An 18,428-nucleotide genomic window follows, 5' to 3' on the forward strand; every position below is an offset into this window, starting at 1 on the left:
TTGGACCATGTTCTATTATGCTGCCATATCGACATGGATTATAGCCAATGTGGTGGTTGGAGAAGTCAAGCAGAGAGCAGCTGTTTTCTGAAACAAAAGGCAGTACGTTTCTGCCCTCAACGAGATTAAGGTAGTCTAAAAAAAAAGTAGAGGAATAAGGCTTTTAATCAGAGAGGTTCCTCGCTGTCTGAGCCGCTTCTCTGCTCCAGTCCCCGGCCTCCTCCCAGGAGATGGTCATCTCATTGGCCGTCTCTCCACAGATTTCATATCCAAACAGAATCACATTAGCAGTCTAGCTCTGAATAAATGTCTCTGTTTAATTCAAGAGCACTGAGAAAGGAACGTCTCCTCTGCCTCTTCACCATGTATCTCAAGTCATACTTGAAACCCTGTCACACAAAGGGAGTGAAAAAATACCTTTTATTTTTATTTGACTTTGTAAAGAGTTGGATATGTGTTCAGTGATGGTGGAGTGACGACCACAAATATATTCTATCATTAATTGTCTTTAAAACTACCGGTAATGTAGGTGTGACAATGTGATTGTATTAAGTGTGTGTATTTATGCAGCAGAGACTGTGCTGAATGTTGCTCAAACATAAGGAAATATATTGTTAATACAGTAGATCCTATGAGACTGGATCGCCATAGTCAATCACAGACACTAAAACTGCACTGGAAGAGAATCATGTGATGTTTAATTGATGATGGCATATGTAAAGAAAAATTGCTCTCTGGACCTGTCCGGGATACTTCCCCATCTCGCACAGTGCATGCTGGGAAAGCCGTAAGAACCGTAAGAAAAACGAGAGTCATTGATGCAAACACTTCTCAGAGGAAATAACTTTCTTAATACCTCATGAAACTTCATTAATTCTCAATATGTGTAATGGCAGGCATGTGACACTAGAGTGTGGTTTCATACAGCCAACCCTCATGGAGATTGTCGATGTAAATTATTCAAACTAAATTGAGTGTCTGTGTTGGAATGTACTCTTCTTAGCTGTGGCTTGTCTATAATGCATAGTTACTCCCTACATTAACAGGATTTCAGCCCTCAGAACACACCAGAATGCTTCTTGCCAACCAGCTGGTATTCAGTGAGATGAAAGCGAAAGTGAACTACTGTGATAAAGCAAGGATCACATTGTTCATGCAATTTTTATGAAGGGCTGAAAAGTGATCTTTTCCCCATCTCTCAGACAATTAAAACAATATCTTCCAAATTATAGTTACTGATAAATTTGGATGACATACTATTGCCACTGATATCTTAATAAAGATATCAAGATGGATGCACAAAATGAAGTCTTTAAATAAAACTGTGTTGTAGTCTTCCAAGTTAGATGCTAAAACCCTGATGTTAGTTGCTGTGGTAGCAAAGGCTGAGGCTTTCATGTAATTGCAATGCACTTTATTGATTTTTATGAACTATGAGTAATTTTTCCTTTTGTTGTGAATGTCTCTCATAGATTACCTTTTGCTTGCTACTAAATAGTAAAGTAAGTAAAATCCAGAGAGATATACAAAAAAGTCACTATACATTTTTTAGTTTTAGTGCAATTTGTCCTGAGAGAAATCCTTTGGGAACCTACATTTGCTTCTAATTTCTTGTTCTAATTGTCTTCTCTCTGACTCTTGGGTAACCTGTTCATGAATTGTGCAGCATGGCTTGCCCACTTTGCGCTTGATTACTTAGTCCGATGTGACTGTGCAGGCATCATTTATTAATGCTAGCTGAGGAAGATCAGTTTCACTGTCCACCAGTGGGTGAACCTTTTCAGCCCCTCTGTAAGCTGGACTGCTGCGACTCAATGGCAAAATGCAGCTCCTGCCTGCAGACAAAAGAAATCAAAGATCACAGTATCTATGAGTGTGCTGTTAATACAGAGATATTGTGACTGAGAGACAGAAAGTGGATTTTGTGGAACAATTTGTCAGTTCAGAAACATTTTGAAGGCACAGCGTCTGAAACTGTAAGTACAATATGCTTTATTATGTTGTAGACCTTTGGAGAAATGTCAAACATATCATTGCTAAAGGTTTAATCCTGCAAAATCAATCATCATTATTATCATTATAAAATAATATTCTTATGCTACAATTTTTTACCTTTTATGTGTTACATCTCTCGAGTAAAATGTGAAAATCAAGCACTGCTTGTGTTAACATGCTGCTTTACCCCAGAAGCTGAGATGGAGGGTACAGCTAGGACTCATCAATGAGGTGAACATGGCTCCAACAGTGTCAGACAATATCCAGTTGTGTCCACACACATCATTTGAGCTGCAGGAAATGTGTTCTAAATATACACCATCAAGGCCTGCTCCCAGCTAATGTACTGTAGGTCAAATAAATCCATATCGATGTGGAAACACTAATATCCTCCAAACACACCACTGTACTGGGAAAGAAATCACATTGCTTCCTGTGTTCAGAGCCCAACTTCAAATGTAGTGCACAAAAACACCATTTTCAGCTACAGGACATGTTCTTTTATGAATTCTTATTTAATGCATCCAGTAGGACTTGAAGTGACCCCAGAATATACTTCGGCTTAGGTTGCATTATTTTGTAACAAAGTGCCTAACTCTTGCACTGAATCACTTTACAAAATTTCTAACCTTTCTCTCAACTTATATATTGTGTTAAGTTGACAATATATTATTCATATGTCATGAAATGGGCACGTGCACCCATACAGACAGACAGCACATCCCCACTAACACACACTCTCATACAGATACAAGCACATTGCACACAATTTATTATTGTCGGTACAGTAACTGGGGAAACATTTAGAGGGAAAGAAAGAGGGGCTTTGAATAATGGATGCGAAGAGCCCTGTTACACGGCAGACAAGCCTTTGAAGTGACATAACTTACTGCCACTGCTTTCATAGCATCACCAGTGTGCAGACACAAAGACAGAGATAAAGGGAAGACAAGGAGGGGAGTGCAGACAAAAAGACAGATGAAAACATTTGAACCAATTACAGTTCTCCTCAATACCTGCACTCTGCCAACTTGTAGCACAGGAAAAAGGCTATGCAGAATTGTGTTTTGCTGGTAAAATCAGAAAATAAGCTGAAATTTAGATTAGACAGGCACTGTCTTTCATAATAGACTACAATCAATTGTTTTGTGAACGGTGGTTATAGCTGGTTGTATTCTCTGATTAACTTTATCAAATCGTCTTGGCATTAAGCAAATCAAATTACTACTTTGAAAGAAAATTCCTCTGGGCTTCTTTTATAAAGAATGTGCTGACATCTAGAAATAAAACCAATTTCATGCCTCTCAAAGCACAAGAGTGAAGCATGACAACTCCGCCTGTGTGTCTAGCACACGTAATTAATTTGATTTGTATTCAAAGTGAACTGTGGCTATGGAACATTGTTTATCACGCTGGAATCAGACATAGGATCTCTTATCACTTGGGCTGAATCACTTCAGCCCACGACTAATTTATTTCTATTATGATTTAAATATCTCAAATATTGAAATTCTTGTGGAGTTAGATCAACTGATTTTTCATATAACCTCAGAGCTTGATACTACAGGTGTTATGCAGGTAGGTTTCATTGAACCCACACATTATATGATATGAAGATGATCTATGCTTAATTTCTCTTCCCTTTCTTCATCTGCAGCCACAGGACCAAATCCTCAGGCTGGCCCCCCCCTTCAGGGACCTGGAGTGCTTCACAGGGACCCCCCAATGGATGGGACATGGGCACCATTAGAGAGGGGCGTGACTGCTACATCAAGTAAGTGCCCTGTGTTTAAAGAAACAGGGGGAGCTTTCTCTGTCCCAGATGTTTCAGCTTTGCCAACCTGTGATTATTCCAGCCACGTCACTGCCTCCACACTGTCTCCATCTGTGCATTCAGAATACTGATTCTCTGTTCCCTCCACTGCTGCGCACACTCTGCTCCTGCCCACTCTCTCTCTCACAATCTCACACACCCTCAATACTCCTCATGCAGTCTCCCAAATGCAGAAGAGGGCTTTTGAGAGTATGTGTGTATTTTGCTGCTGATGAAGACATTCACCTGTGCAGGGACTTGTTTTGATCTGCGAGTCTGCACGTTCCTCAGGGGAATGCCGGGTTATAGTGTTATCAGCATAACTGTTCCTTCGTAATTGGCACTTCTGGATATCTGTACAGGCAGGTAAAAAGAAACTCTCCACTGATTCTTTACATGTTTGTGTGCACATGTTCTAACGTAACAAGTGAGGGTTTGCTTGTTTCATCTGTTCTGTTGGGCTGGGCTTTCCTCAATTTTTCACAACCGAGATGTGCAAAATGCATTCATACTAGATCTCAAAATATTGCTGCATACTAAATTCAGACTGTTTTTGCTAAATGTATGCTCCTTTCATTTGTTACTTCTTCTCATTTAATACTGATTGTAATGTAACAATGTGCACAGTAATTTCTGTGTTTTAGATGCATCTCTCTAATGTGAAAAAATCTGTATATTTGCATTGTATACAGAATAGGAGGTGAGCACTTGTCACACATGGGTTACAGCATGAGAAGCGTGATGTCAGAGTAGTTATGTAAGAAGTAGGGAGCGGTGAAAGTGCTGGATGCAGAGTGTGTCTGGATGAGGCAGATCGTAGAGGCTGTTTTGGATCTAGCTTTAGCTTTTGTTTTTTGTTTTTGTCTGTTTCTGCCTCTGTGGCCATCTGAGTTTGTCAAAGCTACAAGGTGCTGATACTCAATTGTTGTATTTCTCAATTAAACACATGTCTAGTCTGCGTGACAGGAGCACATGAATAAAGCAGTAGCCATTTAATATTTACAGTGTGACACACAGTATTTAACATACTGTAGATGTAATGTAGTTTAGAGACTGCTGTGGCTATATTCTGGAGGATTGTTCAACTGAGTGGATCAGTATCACTGGAAAAATTACAGACTTTTTGTTAAAGGCCAAGCGTGAGATGGCAGGATGGTAATATCTTTACACAATACACAAAGATGTCAAAGTAAAGTGAACTGTGGTTCCATCAGTACTAAAATTGACTTCATCAAAAATGTTTACCACATTTAATAAACAAAGCTAGATTTCCATTTGGGAGGTTAGAAGAAAATTCACAGGAGTCAGTCCCCTAAAAGGAGGAGTGACACAGCAAAAAATATGCAAATAAAAACCGTCTGTGATTGAGTCATTTAAAAAAGGTTGTGTTCCACGCAGGACAAATATAACCAACAAGTTGTGAGCCGTGTCAAAGCAGCTTTTCAGAGCAAGAGTAGCAGGATATTGCTTTTGGTAATGACTCCACTTAGTCCAAACTATGTTTTATGAAAACAAGAGTGAAAATAGTCTTTGTACAGTGACAGTCTTGCCAGCATTTCTTTCTGCTCATTTCTGTTCATCTTGTTAACTGTATAGCTCACAGTGCAGTTTCTGATTGCTGTATAAAGTGTTGTGGGCACTCGCAGCTAATGAGTATGATTAGGGACTATTAGTTGCATGGCTGTCTGCACAATGGGAATCCAGCCATGTTTAGCAGGTGGCCATGCAGGGGAGGAGACAGTACTCTTCCTGAATGCACAGGTCCATATGGTTTTGATTTGTGCACAATCTGCTGAGTTTGTCATCTGAGAGATAAAACTGACACAAATCCAAACAAATGTGTGTTAGAAGGACCTTCAGAATTGTAAAGTGATAGAGTTCACTGCAGTAATTGTTGTTATGAGTTGTCTTATAATGACTGTCAAAATACTTGTATGGTATTTAATCAGTATGAAACTAATTCCTTGTTGGGGTGACAAGGGTGAGGACAAAATGTGTCACTTTAAAAGGCATTAGAAAAAAACTGGGGGGAAATAAACAAAAGAAACACTTTCTGACTCTTTTTTTTGGAGGCTTGAGCGTGCCGCTGAAATAATTATTGACTTGAATGGTTCATTATAACCAGATATTTAACTGATACATTTAGAAAACACTTTGGTTGATTCAAATGCTTGTTGCATTAAAATGATACAATTAAAAACAATGTGTAAAAAATGGTTACTAAATGCACCAATTAATAATCCATTTGATATTCTGGCCTCTAGCTTCTAACTGGCAGTAACGGCCGGTGTGTGTTTTCCTGTTTATGCCGTCACACATTGTCGGGTTGGGTATGGAAAATCCTGAGGGTGTGTTGTGAATATTTTGCACACAGACTAACAGTCCCTTTAATATTATACTGACATCATATGAGTAATAAAGTCAAAAACAGTAGACTTTAAAGTCAAATCCTACCAGATGTGTTCTAAGTCCATGAATATTATGGGAATATTATACAGGGCCTGAAATAATAAAGTTAATAAACTAGTGCTTAGTTTTTATTTATTTATTGAGTCTGTACATGTTGATAGTATTTCCCACCCTCACATTTTTATGCAGTCCTGTTCAATAATACAACACATCCCCTGCCACTTTCATTCCAATAATAACAATAACAAATTTCAGGGCTAATTATTATTTTTTCACATGGAAATGGAATTTGTTAAATAAGTCACCAAAGGACACTAAACTTATTTGAACTTATTTGACACAAACATATTTTCTAATTTTTAAGATGACGGAATGAGTGTTTCTCCTATATGGCCTCAGGTAAATATGGTACAGGGACAACCCACTCAGCTCATTATTTTCAATTCCACCTCCACCTTTTAAGTCTTGTTACCGCAGGCTTTGCACATACCATTGCCAGTCTTTCTGCCCATACTACTGTACCACACCACGCTGAAACTAGAGGCTTCTGTGTTTATTTTAACTATTCATTTTGAAATGGATGTACAAAATTGTTTTTAAACAGCTTTGAAATGTAACTCTTTGTTACTCTATTTTACTAATGTGTCTTCCTCTCATAGCCCCTAGCTTCTGGGTAGCCATTTTTAAAAGCCCTCTTTACTGACTTTTCCAATATTGGTGTACAGTAATAAGCATAAAGACTGCTTTACATGTATGCAGACTTAAAAAACTGTCTGACTGAAGTGTGTCATTTTTTAAATAGTTTTTTTATCTGAGAATTTGGTTCTAAAGAAACATTTGCCTAAAAAACAGTATGTATATACAGTATAAAGCATACAGCATAAAGTCAAATATATCCATCCCACTTAACAAAAAACTTGTATGCTGTTTTTATCTTTTTATTACACTGTACTGCAGATGTATTACCAAACCCACCACTGGAAGACTTGGGACTATGTGATTTTTAATTGAAACAAAGAAGTTAATATCTTAATTGCAAATGTATACATTATGGCCTCTGCATAATACTAACACAGTACATATTATATTAGCTTATATTATCAGATGTTTTTGCTATACTTTTTATGTAATACACAACTTTAGTCTTATTACAAGTTACCATTTGTTATTCTTATAAAGTTATCTTACTCATTCTTCCTTCCTTTTGCATAATAAAAGCATGCAGAGCAAAACAAGGGAGTGGGATGAGGGATAAGAACATCGTCCTTGTAATGGGAAACAGTCGGATTTATGTAAAATGTCTTAATTTTGAGAAACCTTTAAGGTGGTACAGTAATAGCTCTTCAAATGAAAGTGAATACCAGCCCTAGAATATGGCAAGTCATGTTGTTGTTTTATCTTCTATAGATTATTGTAGCTCAGCCTATCAAACGTCAGACTCTTGTTCAGCTTGAATAGAAAGCAGTGCAATGGATTTTATCTGGAGCTAAAAGAGGAAACCATATGGTTCATTTAGAGCATCTTTGTACTGTTTAACATAAATAGTAGAATAAGATTTAGGTGGTTCATTTTAAGGCTCAGCAAAGTCTGCTCCCCACTGTAGCTATGTGCTGCAGACCTTTTAACCCCACTCCAAACAATAAAGGCCCCATTTTACTAGAATTGGCTAGTAAAGTCAATATTTATAGACTGGTTGTAATATTTATCTTACTTTGTTTTATATTCTTTCCCTGGGATTAGGATTATTTAGGATTGAATCTATACATATAAAATCTCTATTTTAAGTCTTAGTTCTCTATATGTGAGGTTCACTTCTGGTTCAGGACTGATATTACCACAACAAATAAAGGTTGAAAAAACTGGCATAAACATCCTTCCCACCTCCTGTCAGCTTTCGTTATCTGTTTAGCAGCTGCATTTTACATTCTTGTGACAGATCACATGTTTTTTTTTTTTGAGTTTATAGCTCTGGGAAATAATTGTTGAATCCTCCTCCAAAATATCAGTTGACAATCACTTCGCTTTGAACAACTTGTTGCCCTTGTTTTTTCATAGTATTGGGATTGCGATTGACAGATCTCACTGTGACTTTGTGCCATGAAAGATTAATTGTTAGTGTTTAGTGGTGAATAGTACGTGTCAAGAATAACTGTGAATTACACACTGTCTGCCCACAGCTTCAATTAACCAACATTGTTGGCACCATACGGAGCTGCTGCTTCTGCTTTTGCAGCCAGAGAGAGTGGAGAAACACTGTAAAAACTCTGATTACAGAATATGTGAAAGCTACATTCTGTTTGTGCACGTCTTTTGAGCTCAAGAAGCCAAATGAATAATAACTGTGTTGCAAGGACAAAGAAAAATGCATTGATCAGGACTCCAGAACCATCGAGATAGCAAATCTAAAACTCAGGCAGTCACAAGGTTTCAACAACATGACACTCTCCATCATACCTGTCCTGCATCTTTAGTAGTGTGGCAAGGCAAAAGCCTATTCTGTAACACACAGAACAGTGTGAGTACTACAGAAAACTGTAACTACCTCTTGGTAAAGCACACAGTGGATATCTGCATTGGAGCTTGATTACCATCGCCCACATGTTCTATTTTTGCAGCATTGCACTAGCTCCTTATTTCAAAACAATAGCTGGCATCCTGTCTACAAACATTTTGGGGATTTTGACACAAGTTAAACAACCATTTTCTATACAGTTAGTAGTTACGTGTATTGCTGTCCCCGTAAACAGCTTTCTCCAGTGTGAGTTGCAGCTGTCATTGTTTCCTGTAGCCGATTCTTTTTAGTGGTTATATTAGTTCAGCCTGAATATTTTGAAATTGTAATAATTAATTAATTTTCAATTAATCTGCCCATTACTTTCTCTATTAATCGATTAATCATTTGGTCTAAAAAGAAATTTCAGAAAATTGCCAAAAATACCCATCACCAAGTTCCCAGAGCCTATTCTGATGTCTTCAAATGTCTTGATTTGTTCGACAAACAGTCCAAAACCTAAAGATATTTAATTTACAATGATATATAAAACAGATAAGCAGCAAATCCGAGTAGAGTTTTTGCTTAAAACTTTACTTAAAAAAATATCAAAACAGTTGCTGAAAACATTTCTGTTGGTCAACTTATCGATTAATCAACCAATCGTTTCAGCTCCAGTTGAAATTATTGAATATTTAGGGTCATGAATACTCAAAATTCAAATTGAAATCTTTATATGTCCCCAACAGTTTACTTGTACCAATATTTAAATCAATTCTATGGCTCATGTGGTGCAATGACTGAATACATTTTCAATACAGCAAACATAAGTAATATGTAAAATTCGACATTTCTGTTTTCATTGCTACACAACAGTGGTTTCACAACACTGCATACAAAAGCAGTGCTTCACAATGTAAGAAAAACAACAAGTAGTGACAAAAACAACATTTTATTATTCCCACAGCCACGTCTCCCAGAGCAGCTCCCTGGAGGAGGTTCGTCTGGACGGGGACAAGTTTGTGACACCAACGCCCCGGAAGGTGGAGATGAGACGAGACCCAGTGCTAGGCTTTGGATTTGTGGCAGGCAGTGAGAAACCTGTGGTGGTCCGCTCAGTCACACCAGGTAAAGTGCCCCAGCTGCACAGTGAGCTCTAATACAACAGTGACTCATTCGATCCATGGCCATTATGAACGCATTCCCCGAAGGAGATGAAATCCTCCTAATATGTAGCTGGAAAGGAGAGAGGAAAACCCACTTAGGCTGTAGTTTTCGTCGATGATTCATTGATTTTAACAGCGCTCAATGAGTAAGCATTTATTGTCTTGAGCCGCAAGACAAGAAACCAAGAAAATCAAGAAAAATAGCATGACTGTGCACAGTGTTTACCACTTAACTCTTGTTTGGCATGCGTTGGCAGGGGGTCCATCAGAAGGCAAGCTGATCCCAGGGGACGAGATCATCATGATTAATGATGAGCCAGTCAGTTCAGCACCCAGGGAGAGGGTTATTGACCTTGTCAGGTATGATGACACACTACGGTGAGATGCCATTTGCCTGCTGTTAAACCTGTTGTTGATAATCTTACAGTGCCTATAAAAAGTATTCAACCTTCTTGGAAGTTTTCATGTTTTATTGTCTTACAACATTGAATCAAAGTAAATTTTTTTACACTGATCAACAGAAAAAAAAAACACTTAATGTCCACTCTTCAAAGTGATCTTAATTAATTGCAAATATAAAATACTAAATATGTGTTTGCATAAGTATTCACCCACTTTAATAGGGCCCACATAAATCACCAATGGTGCAGCCAATTAGTTTTAGAAGTCACATATATAGTCACATATATAGTTAAATAGAGATCACCTGGTCAAGAGGTTTAAGTGATTGTAGTATAAATACATCTGTATCTGGACTTACAACAATCATTTAAGTGGACAACCAGTATTAAAAATTTAGGATGTGTAATAAGTGGCAATAAGCAGCAGATATATAAAGACAATTTTATTTTGTTACTCAATAATATATCTGACTTAATTAAATGGATGATTCTTCCCATAAACTTTACAGAAAGAATAAATCTATTTGAAATGACAAAGTTCTTATTTCTATTTTCTACAATATCAATTACTTACATTCTTTTTAAAAAAAGAGTCTATTATTACAGACTTTATATATGGAGGGGGAAATCATAGAATTGAAAGGAAGGTTTTACATCTTCCAAAGTTGGAGGGGAGATTTAATGTGCCAGATCTAGAATTATATCATCTTGCAACATTAAGCATTTTACCTACGCCATGTAGAAACACAAGAGCAATGGATTCAAGTTCAAAAACCTCTTTTCATATATATTTTCAAAGGATAAAAACATACAATTTGTCAACTTCATTGTAAAAAACTTAGCAGCAACGTGGAGAAAAATTATAGAGTATTTTGATTGAGCCGATATCAATCAAAAATACTTCTTTATGGAACAATCCTTGTATAGGTCTTCAAAATGTACCATTAAGCTGGTTTTACATGGAGGGATAGAGGGATAGAAACTGATTTAATGAATGTAAACAAATGTATTCCTTGGACTGATTTGCAATACAAATTTGGTCTGTCTAATGCAGAATTGTTCAAGTATATGCAACTCAGAAGTCTAATCCAAACTTCTGATTTACATTCACCATTTAGAGGAAATTATATTTGATTTAGAAACAGATCAGAAATTAACAGGTAAAGTTTACAGAAACCTGTGATATTCTGTAGACACTTTGTTGCTATCTTGAATACATTCTTGGAACCAAGATATAAAGAGAACTAATGCAAATTTAAGGTGGAGGGAATGCTGGAATTTAACAAGAGATATCACAGTCAATGAAAATTTGCGTTTAATCCAATATAAAATAATGTAGAGAATCTACTGTACAGGAAATAAAGTTAATAAATATAATAGAAATATATCAGGGAACTGTCTTAAAGGTAGAATGTGTAATTCCTGGCCACATGCTCCAAACAAATAGGGGGCAGCATTTCAGCCAACATTTTGCCAAGAATACGCAAAATTCAAACAAACTGCTGAAACTCTGAGAGCCAGTCAAGATAACATTACTATCATTACGTTATAGCTTGCTTAGCTCAGTTTTACTAAGAACATTGTAGCAAGAAAACAGCCGCATCAAAACCATTTAGCGACACCATTTGAAATATTTTCCTGTACAGTTTATGTTGTAATAGTCAACGTTAGATATTACTTACCATTCTAAAAGAAATGTTGCAAGTTCAGCATCAAACCGCATCTCTTTACTCTCCAAGAGCTGTCTCCAGTGGTGGAAAGCCACGGCAATATTTACTCTTGTTTACTTCTTTTTATATCGCTTCTTTTCTTTGCTGTGGAACGTGGTTTCTTGCTGGGAGCGGGTGGTTGGGAGGGTGATAAAGCTTTCTTGCCAGGAGCTTCAGCCATCTTTGTGTTCTAACCGAGGGCTGTACCTTCAACGTGATTGACAAGCCCTCGGGGGAGCTCTACATCTTTGTCTTCTCATGTTGGACTGAGGGCAGATTGGACGCTACAGTGACTCACTATTGCCTCTCGAGGCACAAGTGGTATTACAACACAGGACGGGCCGGAGCTAGCTGGTTAGCATGCTCATTTCAATAGATATCTCTACAACACAATACATAGACGTCTTTGACATAACGTCAGAACTGTTACTTATTCACTTTCTGTTGATAATGTTAGTTTGTTTTTTGAACGTTTTAAACTAAAATTCTGGCCAAATCTTTGGCCATATTGCACCTTTAAATGTGGATTTACGGATCCATTGATCCATGATTTTTGGGATTGTTGCAAAATCAGAGGTATTGGGTGTGAAATTTAATTTTAATCCATCAATTTGTATACTTCAAGATATATTACAGGATACAGTGAGGTATCTGCAGAGTTGGGTCATTCTTTTTTCATTATTGTATTTCAGAAACTTATACTCAAACACTGGAAATCCAGATCTCCTCCTACCCTACACTGAAAAAAGGAAATGTGTTATTATTTGAAAATAGAAAAGACAATAGCTATGGAAAAGAACAAATTAAATCAATTTGAAATCATATCGGTAGAGGTATTACAAGCAATGGGTACATAAAAACATGGACTTTAAATTTAAACCTAGTTTGAGGTTTTAGTTTTTTGTTTGTTTTTTTGTGTGTTTTTTGGTTTGAGAATGTAAGATAGGTGGACAATAATGACACCTGGGACATAATAAAGTGGTCAGAATCTAAAGGCCTTGATCATATTGTTGAAGTCTCAATTGATGAAGGATAAAAGATGTGTGTACTCGATAGAGATGAACTGTATTTGAATAGTTATATATGACTTTGTTTATGTTTATTTATATTTCACGTACTTCATTTAAGTTGATCAGAAATGAAGATACAGAGGTTGAGCTTGTTTGTTTTATATGTGGGTAAATGTGTGTGTTGTCGCCATATGTTTTATTGTGTTTTGTCATTAGGATTGTGAGTCTTTGTTTTGTTGCTGTGGGAAGTGTGTATGATGTAGATTGTATATTTTGAGAAATCTAAATAATATCTTGTAAAAAAATAAATAAATAAATATATCTGTATCTGCAAGGTCCAACTTTTGGTGAGTCAGTATTGTAAAGTACACCATGACAACAAACGACCACTCCAAGCAACTCAGTAAAAAAGTGATTGAAAAGCACAAGTCAGGGGATGGATACAAGCACATTTCAGTGTCAAAAAGGCCCATTAAATCCCCTATAATCCAATGTTGTAAAACAATAAAACATAAAAACGCCCAAGGGAATTGAAAGCTTTATATAGGCACTGTATAAATAATTAAACTACTTGTTATCACAGTTTACTGTTTATGGACATACTGTAGATGGCCACAGATTTGCAAAAATATCTCAACTTTCTATCCAGAATAAGAAATCACTGGAATTAGTCCATCACTGTAATAATTTTATTTTGAAATGAACATTTTTGTGGAAGCCTGCTCTATACACCGTGATTTAGCTGTATTTCTGGTGTTGATGTTTTTTCATGCGTCAGATTAATATTACCGTTGAGTTGCTGGCTGTGAGCGTTTGGTCCTCGTATGACCTGTGCGGCAGTCTGTAAATAGTACATTAGTACAGGGAAAAGTGCCGATGTGGCCACTCCTTCACAGCTCCTGTGGCCTTGAATGGGCTCAGTCTCTGCAGTAAAACTCTGCACTATTGAGTTGCTAGGAGCATCACTGGGACACAATGTTCCTCCTGCTACTGTCCACCATGATTTCTCAAAAATAACAATAACTGGTTCCAAGAAAAGTTTAATATTTCCAGATTTCTCTTAACCAGTGTTTTGTTTATTTTGTTTCGATTCAATCTTTTATTACAAATTAATCTTTTTCTTTTTTGTGTGTCTTGCAGGAGCTGCAAGGAGTCCATATTGTTGACTGTTATTCAGCCATACCCAGTAAGTTTCTTCATCCTCTATGAGTGAAATCGAATACATTCCAATAGGCTGCTTGTGTGTTTTGAGCTGATTATTTTGTTGACTATGAAAGCAAGTCATTAATCATGCCATATGTTTGTGCTGGCACTGTATCAGTAATGCCTTAGCTAAGTGTTAGAGCCCTGCTAACTCAAAGGGAGTCAAATTGCTGCAGTCTATCCAAGTCTTCTCATGTTATAGTGTCAGATCCTCGCAAGACCTCAGATGAACCTGCCACATCAACATTTACTAGAGTCACGGAGCACCAGATGGTGGTGAACACACAGTGCTGGGAGCATATATTTGGCCTTTGTTTACAGTTCGCATAATAAGACAGTGGAAATGGAATTATTCTTGAATTGCCTCCAAAAATAGACCAAATCATCACTGCATGCTCACAGAAAACAACATATATGCTGTTTCTTGTGTGGCAAGAAATTCTCTATACGCGGTGACAGTAATTATAGTGTTTTATACCATACAACATTTCCTAAAACTCAAAAATGTAATGTCTAAATACATCCATTCATCGTGCATTTCAGTAAATCATTTTGTTCAGTATCATAGAGGCTCAGCATGACGAGCGTTGAGTCTTTAAAAACAGCTTAACAAGCGACTAAACTTGAATAAGGATTTGATTTGCAGAAAAACATGGGTGTAGTATTCCACAATACTCAGAGGACCGAGCAGCTTTTATAATCCAGCCTGTAATTGCTTCCGTTTACCGGGCGTTTCTTTGCAGCCTCAATGACACACTGGCAGTGAGGGTGTCCTCCCCTCTTATGCTGTTACACAGAGCCACGTTAATTGCATCAGAAAGGAGGTTGTTGTGTTTCAAGAAGGGACCATGTCCTTGAATTGTGTGGAGCTGAAAAAAATACATGACTCATCTCTAGAGGAACTGATTCTGTCTTGTTTTTCTTTTTTCCCTCCAAAAGTCACCCAAATCGGCATTCATCAGCGCAGCCAAAAAGGCCAAGTTAAAGACTAATCCAGTTAAAGTCCGCTTCGCCGAAGAGGTCATCATCAATGGCCAGGTCCCCGTAAGTCACACTGGACACTGATTCATTCTCTACACATCAAGGTTTTGAACAGGAGACGACAGCAGCAGACCTGAACTCTAAAAGCTGGCATAGAGCAGAGTGAAAATATTAGAAATCACTAAATGTATGCACCTCCTCTTATTTCTTTTCATCACATTACCATCAATGGGATGTGGGTATGATGGACAGAAAAAGGGGGAGAGAGCTTACAGAGAGCTTCCCTGGTTTGTCAGATGAGTCACACAGAGAAGAGGTTTTTTAGAGAGCAACCACAAAGTAAGGAGACTATCAGGCAGTCATATCCTATGAGCAAAAAGACAGCATCATACATAAAACCAGAAAATGATTTTTAAGGAAGATGCATCATTGTGTTACTTTGTATTACTTTCACTACTATTTTGGCTCAATCAAAAATGTCATGAAAATAAAATTAAATGTGAAAAAGAAGCTAATTCGCTTTCTTGCTGAGAGTTAGATGTGAAAACTGATACCACTCTCATACAGTATCTGTATCTGTTAAATATGAAGCTACAGTCAGGAGAGCTTTTCTTAGCATAAACACTGGAAGCAGGGGAAAACGGCTTACCTGGATCTGTCCAAAGGTAAAAACAAATCTGCCTACCAGCAACTTTTAAAAGCTCACTAATTATCATGCTCTATGTTGTTTGTTTAGTCCAAAGAAAAACCGAAATGTAAAAAGTTATGGTTCTTGGGGGGGGGGGTATGATAACGTGTCAATTAGTGAGCTTTAGAGGTGCTGGTAGGCGTATTGTGTTGCCCAAAGAGCCAGGCTAGCTGTTTTCCCTTGCTACAAGTCTCTATGCTAAGCTAAGCTAACCATCTCCTGGCTGCTTCCTAATTACCATACAGATATGAGAGTGGTATCAATCCTCTGATCCCAGCACGAAAGAAAATAAGTGTATTTCCTAAAATGTGGAACTATTCCTTTAATATTACTTTAATCCTCAGAGTCACTTCCATAATGAGTTCTTGAATGTGCAATAATTGTCTCCCAGGGGTCTTCTAATTACAGAATTTTCAAATCCAACTCCCATGCACTTAAACTACAATATATAAACAACTTTCAATCAGAAAAAGTGAGATTTGTTGATCAAATGATTCTTATTCCATCCTCAGGAAACAGTGAAGGACAACTCTCTTCTTTTTATGCCAAATGTTCTGAAGGTGTACCTGGAGAACGGGCAGACTAAATCATTTAAATTTGACAGCAACACATCCATTAAGGTAGGTGCCTGACAGAACCTTGCTTCACTATGAAATGCAGTTGCTTAATCTAAAGTGACGTTCAGTTTAAATGTTGAATGTTATTCACAGTTGCACGGTACATGACTATTCTATTCACTATGGCCTTCAGAACCTCATCTGAACATTTTGAGCTTAATTAACAGTGGAGCAGGGAGACCTTGGTCAGCAATTCACATTTCCTTCATTTTCTATCTATTGCAGTTGAAATTCAGATTGTATGTTCAGCAGTGGTCACGTTTTTGTGAGTTCAGCCGTGAAAATGATTTATGGTTATGGCACTGAGCTGAGAACAAGCAGGCTGTATCTGCATGGTTCTCATATTGTATTGTATAATCTCATATTGATTGTATGACTCTGTCTGTGTGAAAGGATGTCATCCTGACCCTGCAAGAAAAGCTATCCATTAAGAGCATTGAGCACTTCTCTCTGATGCTGGAACAAAGAGCTGAGGGATCTGCCAGCAAACTCATGCTCCTGCATGAGCAGGAGATGCTAACTCAGGTGAGACAGCTCTCTTGGGTGCTACTAAACAGGAGAGAGGCAGTTAAATGGACTTGATGGCAAAACACAGGGAGGATACCAGCCTTGTCTTCAGTATACAATAAAAGTATTTTTGTATTCATACTGTAGTACAACAGGAGCAAAACTACAGGCTCTTTATTCGTTTGACTGGTTATACTTGAAAAATGTTAAAGGAATAGTTTAGGAAATATTCTTATTCACTTTCTTGCCAAGAGTTAGAGGAGATCAGTACATCTCTGAAATAGTCCCTCAAGAAAACCACTACTTCTTGTTTTTTGTATAGATTAAACAAAAGAGAAAACGTGTTAGTGAACTTTAGAAGTGCTGGTAGGCAGATTTTTTTTTAACCTTTGGACAAAGCCAGGCAGTTGTTTCCCCCTGTTTCCAGTCTTTATGCTAAGCTAAGCTAAGTTAAGCTAAGCGTCTCCTGGCTCCAGCCACATATTTATGGACAGATATGAGAGTGGTATTGATTTCCTCACTCTCTGCAAGAAAGTGATAAGCTTATTTCCCAAAATGCCAAACTATTCCTTGAATCACTGTCAAAACTGTATATTAGTCCTGACAGACTCAATGATTTTAGTTAATATCAAATGTTCCCTGTTCATCTGCAAAAAAAAAAAAATTGTGTGAGCACTTGTCATTTTGCAGATGCAAACACTTAACTAATGGGGCCCTCCTTAACTTCCGACTTAGGTGACACAGAGGCCCGGGTCACACAAGATGAAGTGCTTTTTTCGCATCACTTTTGTCCCAAAGGATCCCGTGGACCTGCTTAGGAGAGACGCAGTAGCATTTGAGTACCTCTATGTTCAGGTGAATATTAGCAGATGCAGATAACACTTAACACATACAGTATAGTTTATGGTGAAAGTATTTAAAGAAACACAGTATGCTAATCTGAAACCACCTCAGGACTATGACCTAGTCAAGACTTCAGTGTATAATAATGGCTTAGCAAACACATGTTGTTGTCTTTCATTTCATGATAAAAAGAGTAACTGAAGTGTAACCTCCTCCTGTCCTCTCCCTCTCTCCGGCTCCTCCAGAGCTGTAATGATGTGGTATTGGAGAGATTTGGGTCAGAGCTGAAATACGACACGGCTCTCCATCTGGCTGCCCTGCAAATGTATATTCTAACCATCAATACCAAGCAGTCCCAGAAAGTTTCCCTCAAGTATATTGAGTAAGTAGATTGGATTTCACAATGCTCCATGAAGGCTGGAATCTAACTATAAAGTCATGTTGTTGTTTCTGATGACTTATTCCAGCTGTAGAGGATACTACTAAGTCCAAAATGCTGTTATACAATAACACAATAATGTTCTCATTAGTATTGTTCTACTGCAATGCCAGAAAATACTTCCCTTCTGGTTAGGTAATGATTCAGTCAGTTAAT

The 18,428-nt window shown here is 37.5% G+C and overlaps 1 protein-coding gene across 6 annotated transcripts in view; it reads left to right on the forward strand.

Moving 5' to 3' along the window:
• frmpd4 (FERM and PDZ domain containing 4) overlaps positions 1-18,428 on the forward strand; it is a 48,580-nt gene that overhangs the window by 22,958 nt on the left and 7,194 nt on the right. For 5 of the 6 annotated variants that reach the window (XM_044217783.1, XM_044217782.1, XM_044217779.1 and 2 more), the window contains 9 exons: positions 3,653-3,769; positions 9,676-9,836; positions 10,132-10,234; positions 14,135-14,180; positions 15,137-15,241; positions 16,379-16,486; positions 16,877-17,008; positions 17,726-17,845; positions 18,079-18,215. In XM_044217783.1, coding sequence (XP_044073718.1) covers positions 3,653-3,769; positions 9,676-9,836; positions 10,132-10,234; positions 14,135-14,180; positions 15,137-15,241; positions 16,379-16,486; positions 16,877-17,008; positions 17,726-17,845; positions 18,079-18,215 — 1,029 coding nt within the window. Of the gene's footprint in view, positions 1-3,652; positions 3,770-3,911; positions 4,175-9,675; positions 9,837-10,131; positions 10,235-14,134; positions 14,181-15,136; positions 15,242-16,378; positions 16,487-16,876; positions 17,009-17,725; positions 17,846-18,078; positions 18,216-18,428 lie in introns of those variants that run through there. The other variant, XM_044217784.1, reaches the window with a different exon arrangement.

The sequence above is a fragment of the Siniperca chuatsi genome, linkage group LG12 (genome assembly GCF_020085105.1).
Source record: "Siniperca chuatsi isolate FFG_IHB_CAS linkage group LG12, ASM2008510v1, whole genome shotgun sequence".
In the NCBI taxonomy this organism is placed as follows: Eukaryota; Metazoa; Chordata; class Actinopteri; order Centrarchiformes; family Sinipercidae; genus Siniperca; species Siniperca chuatsi.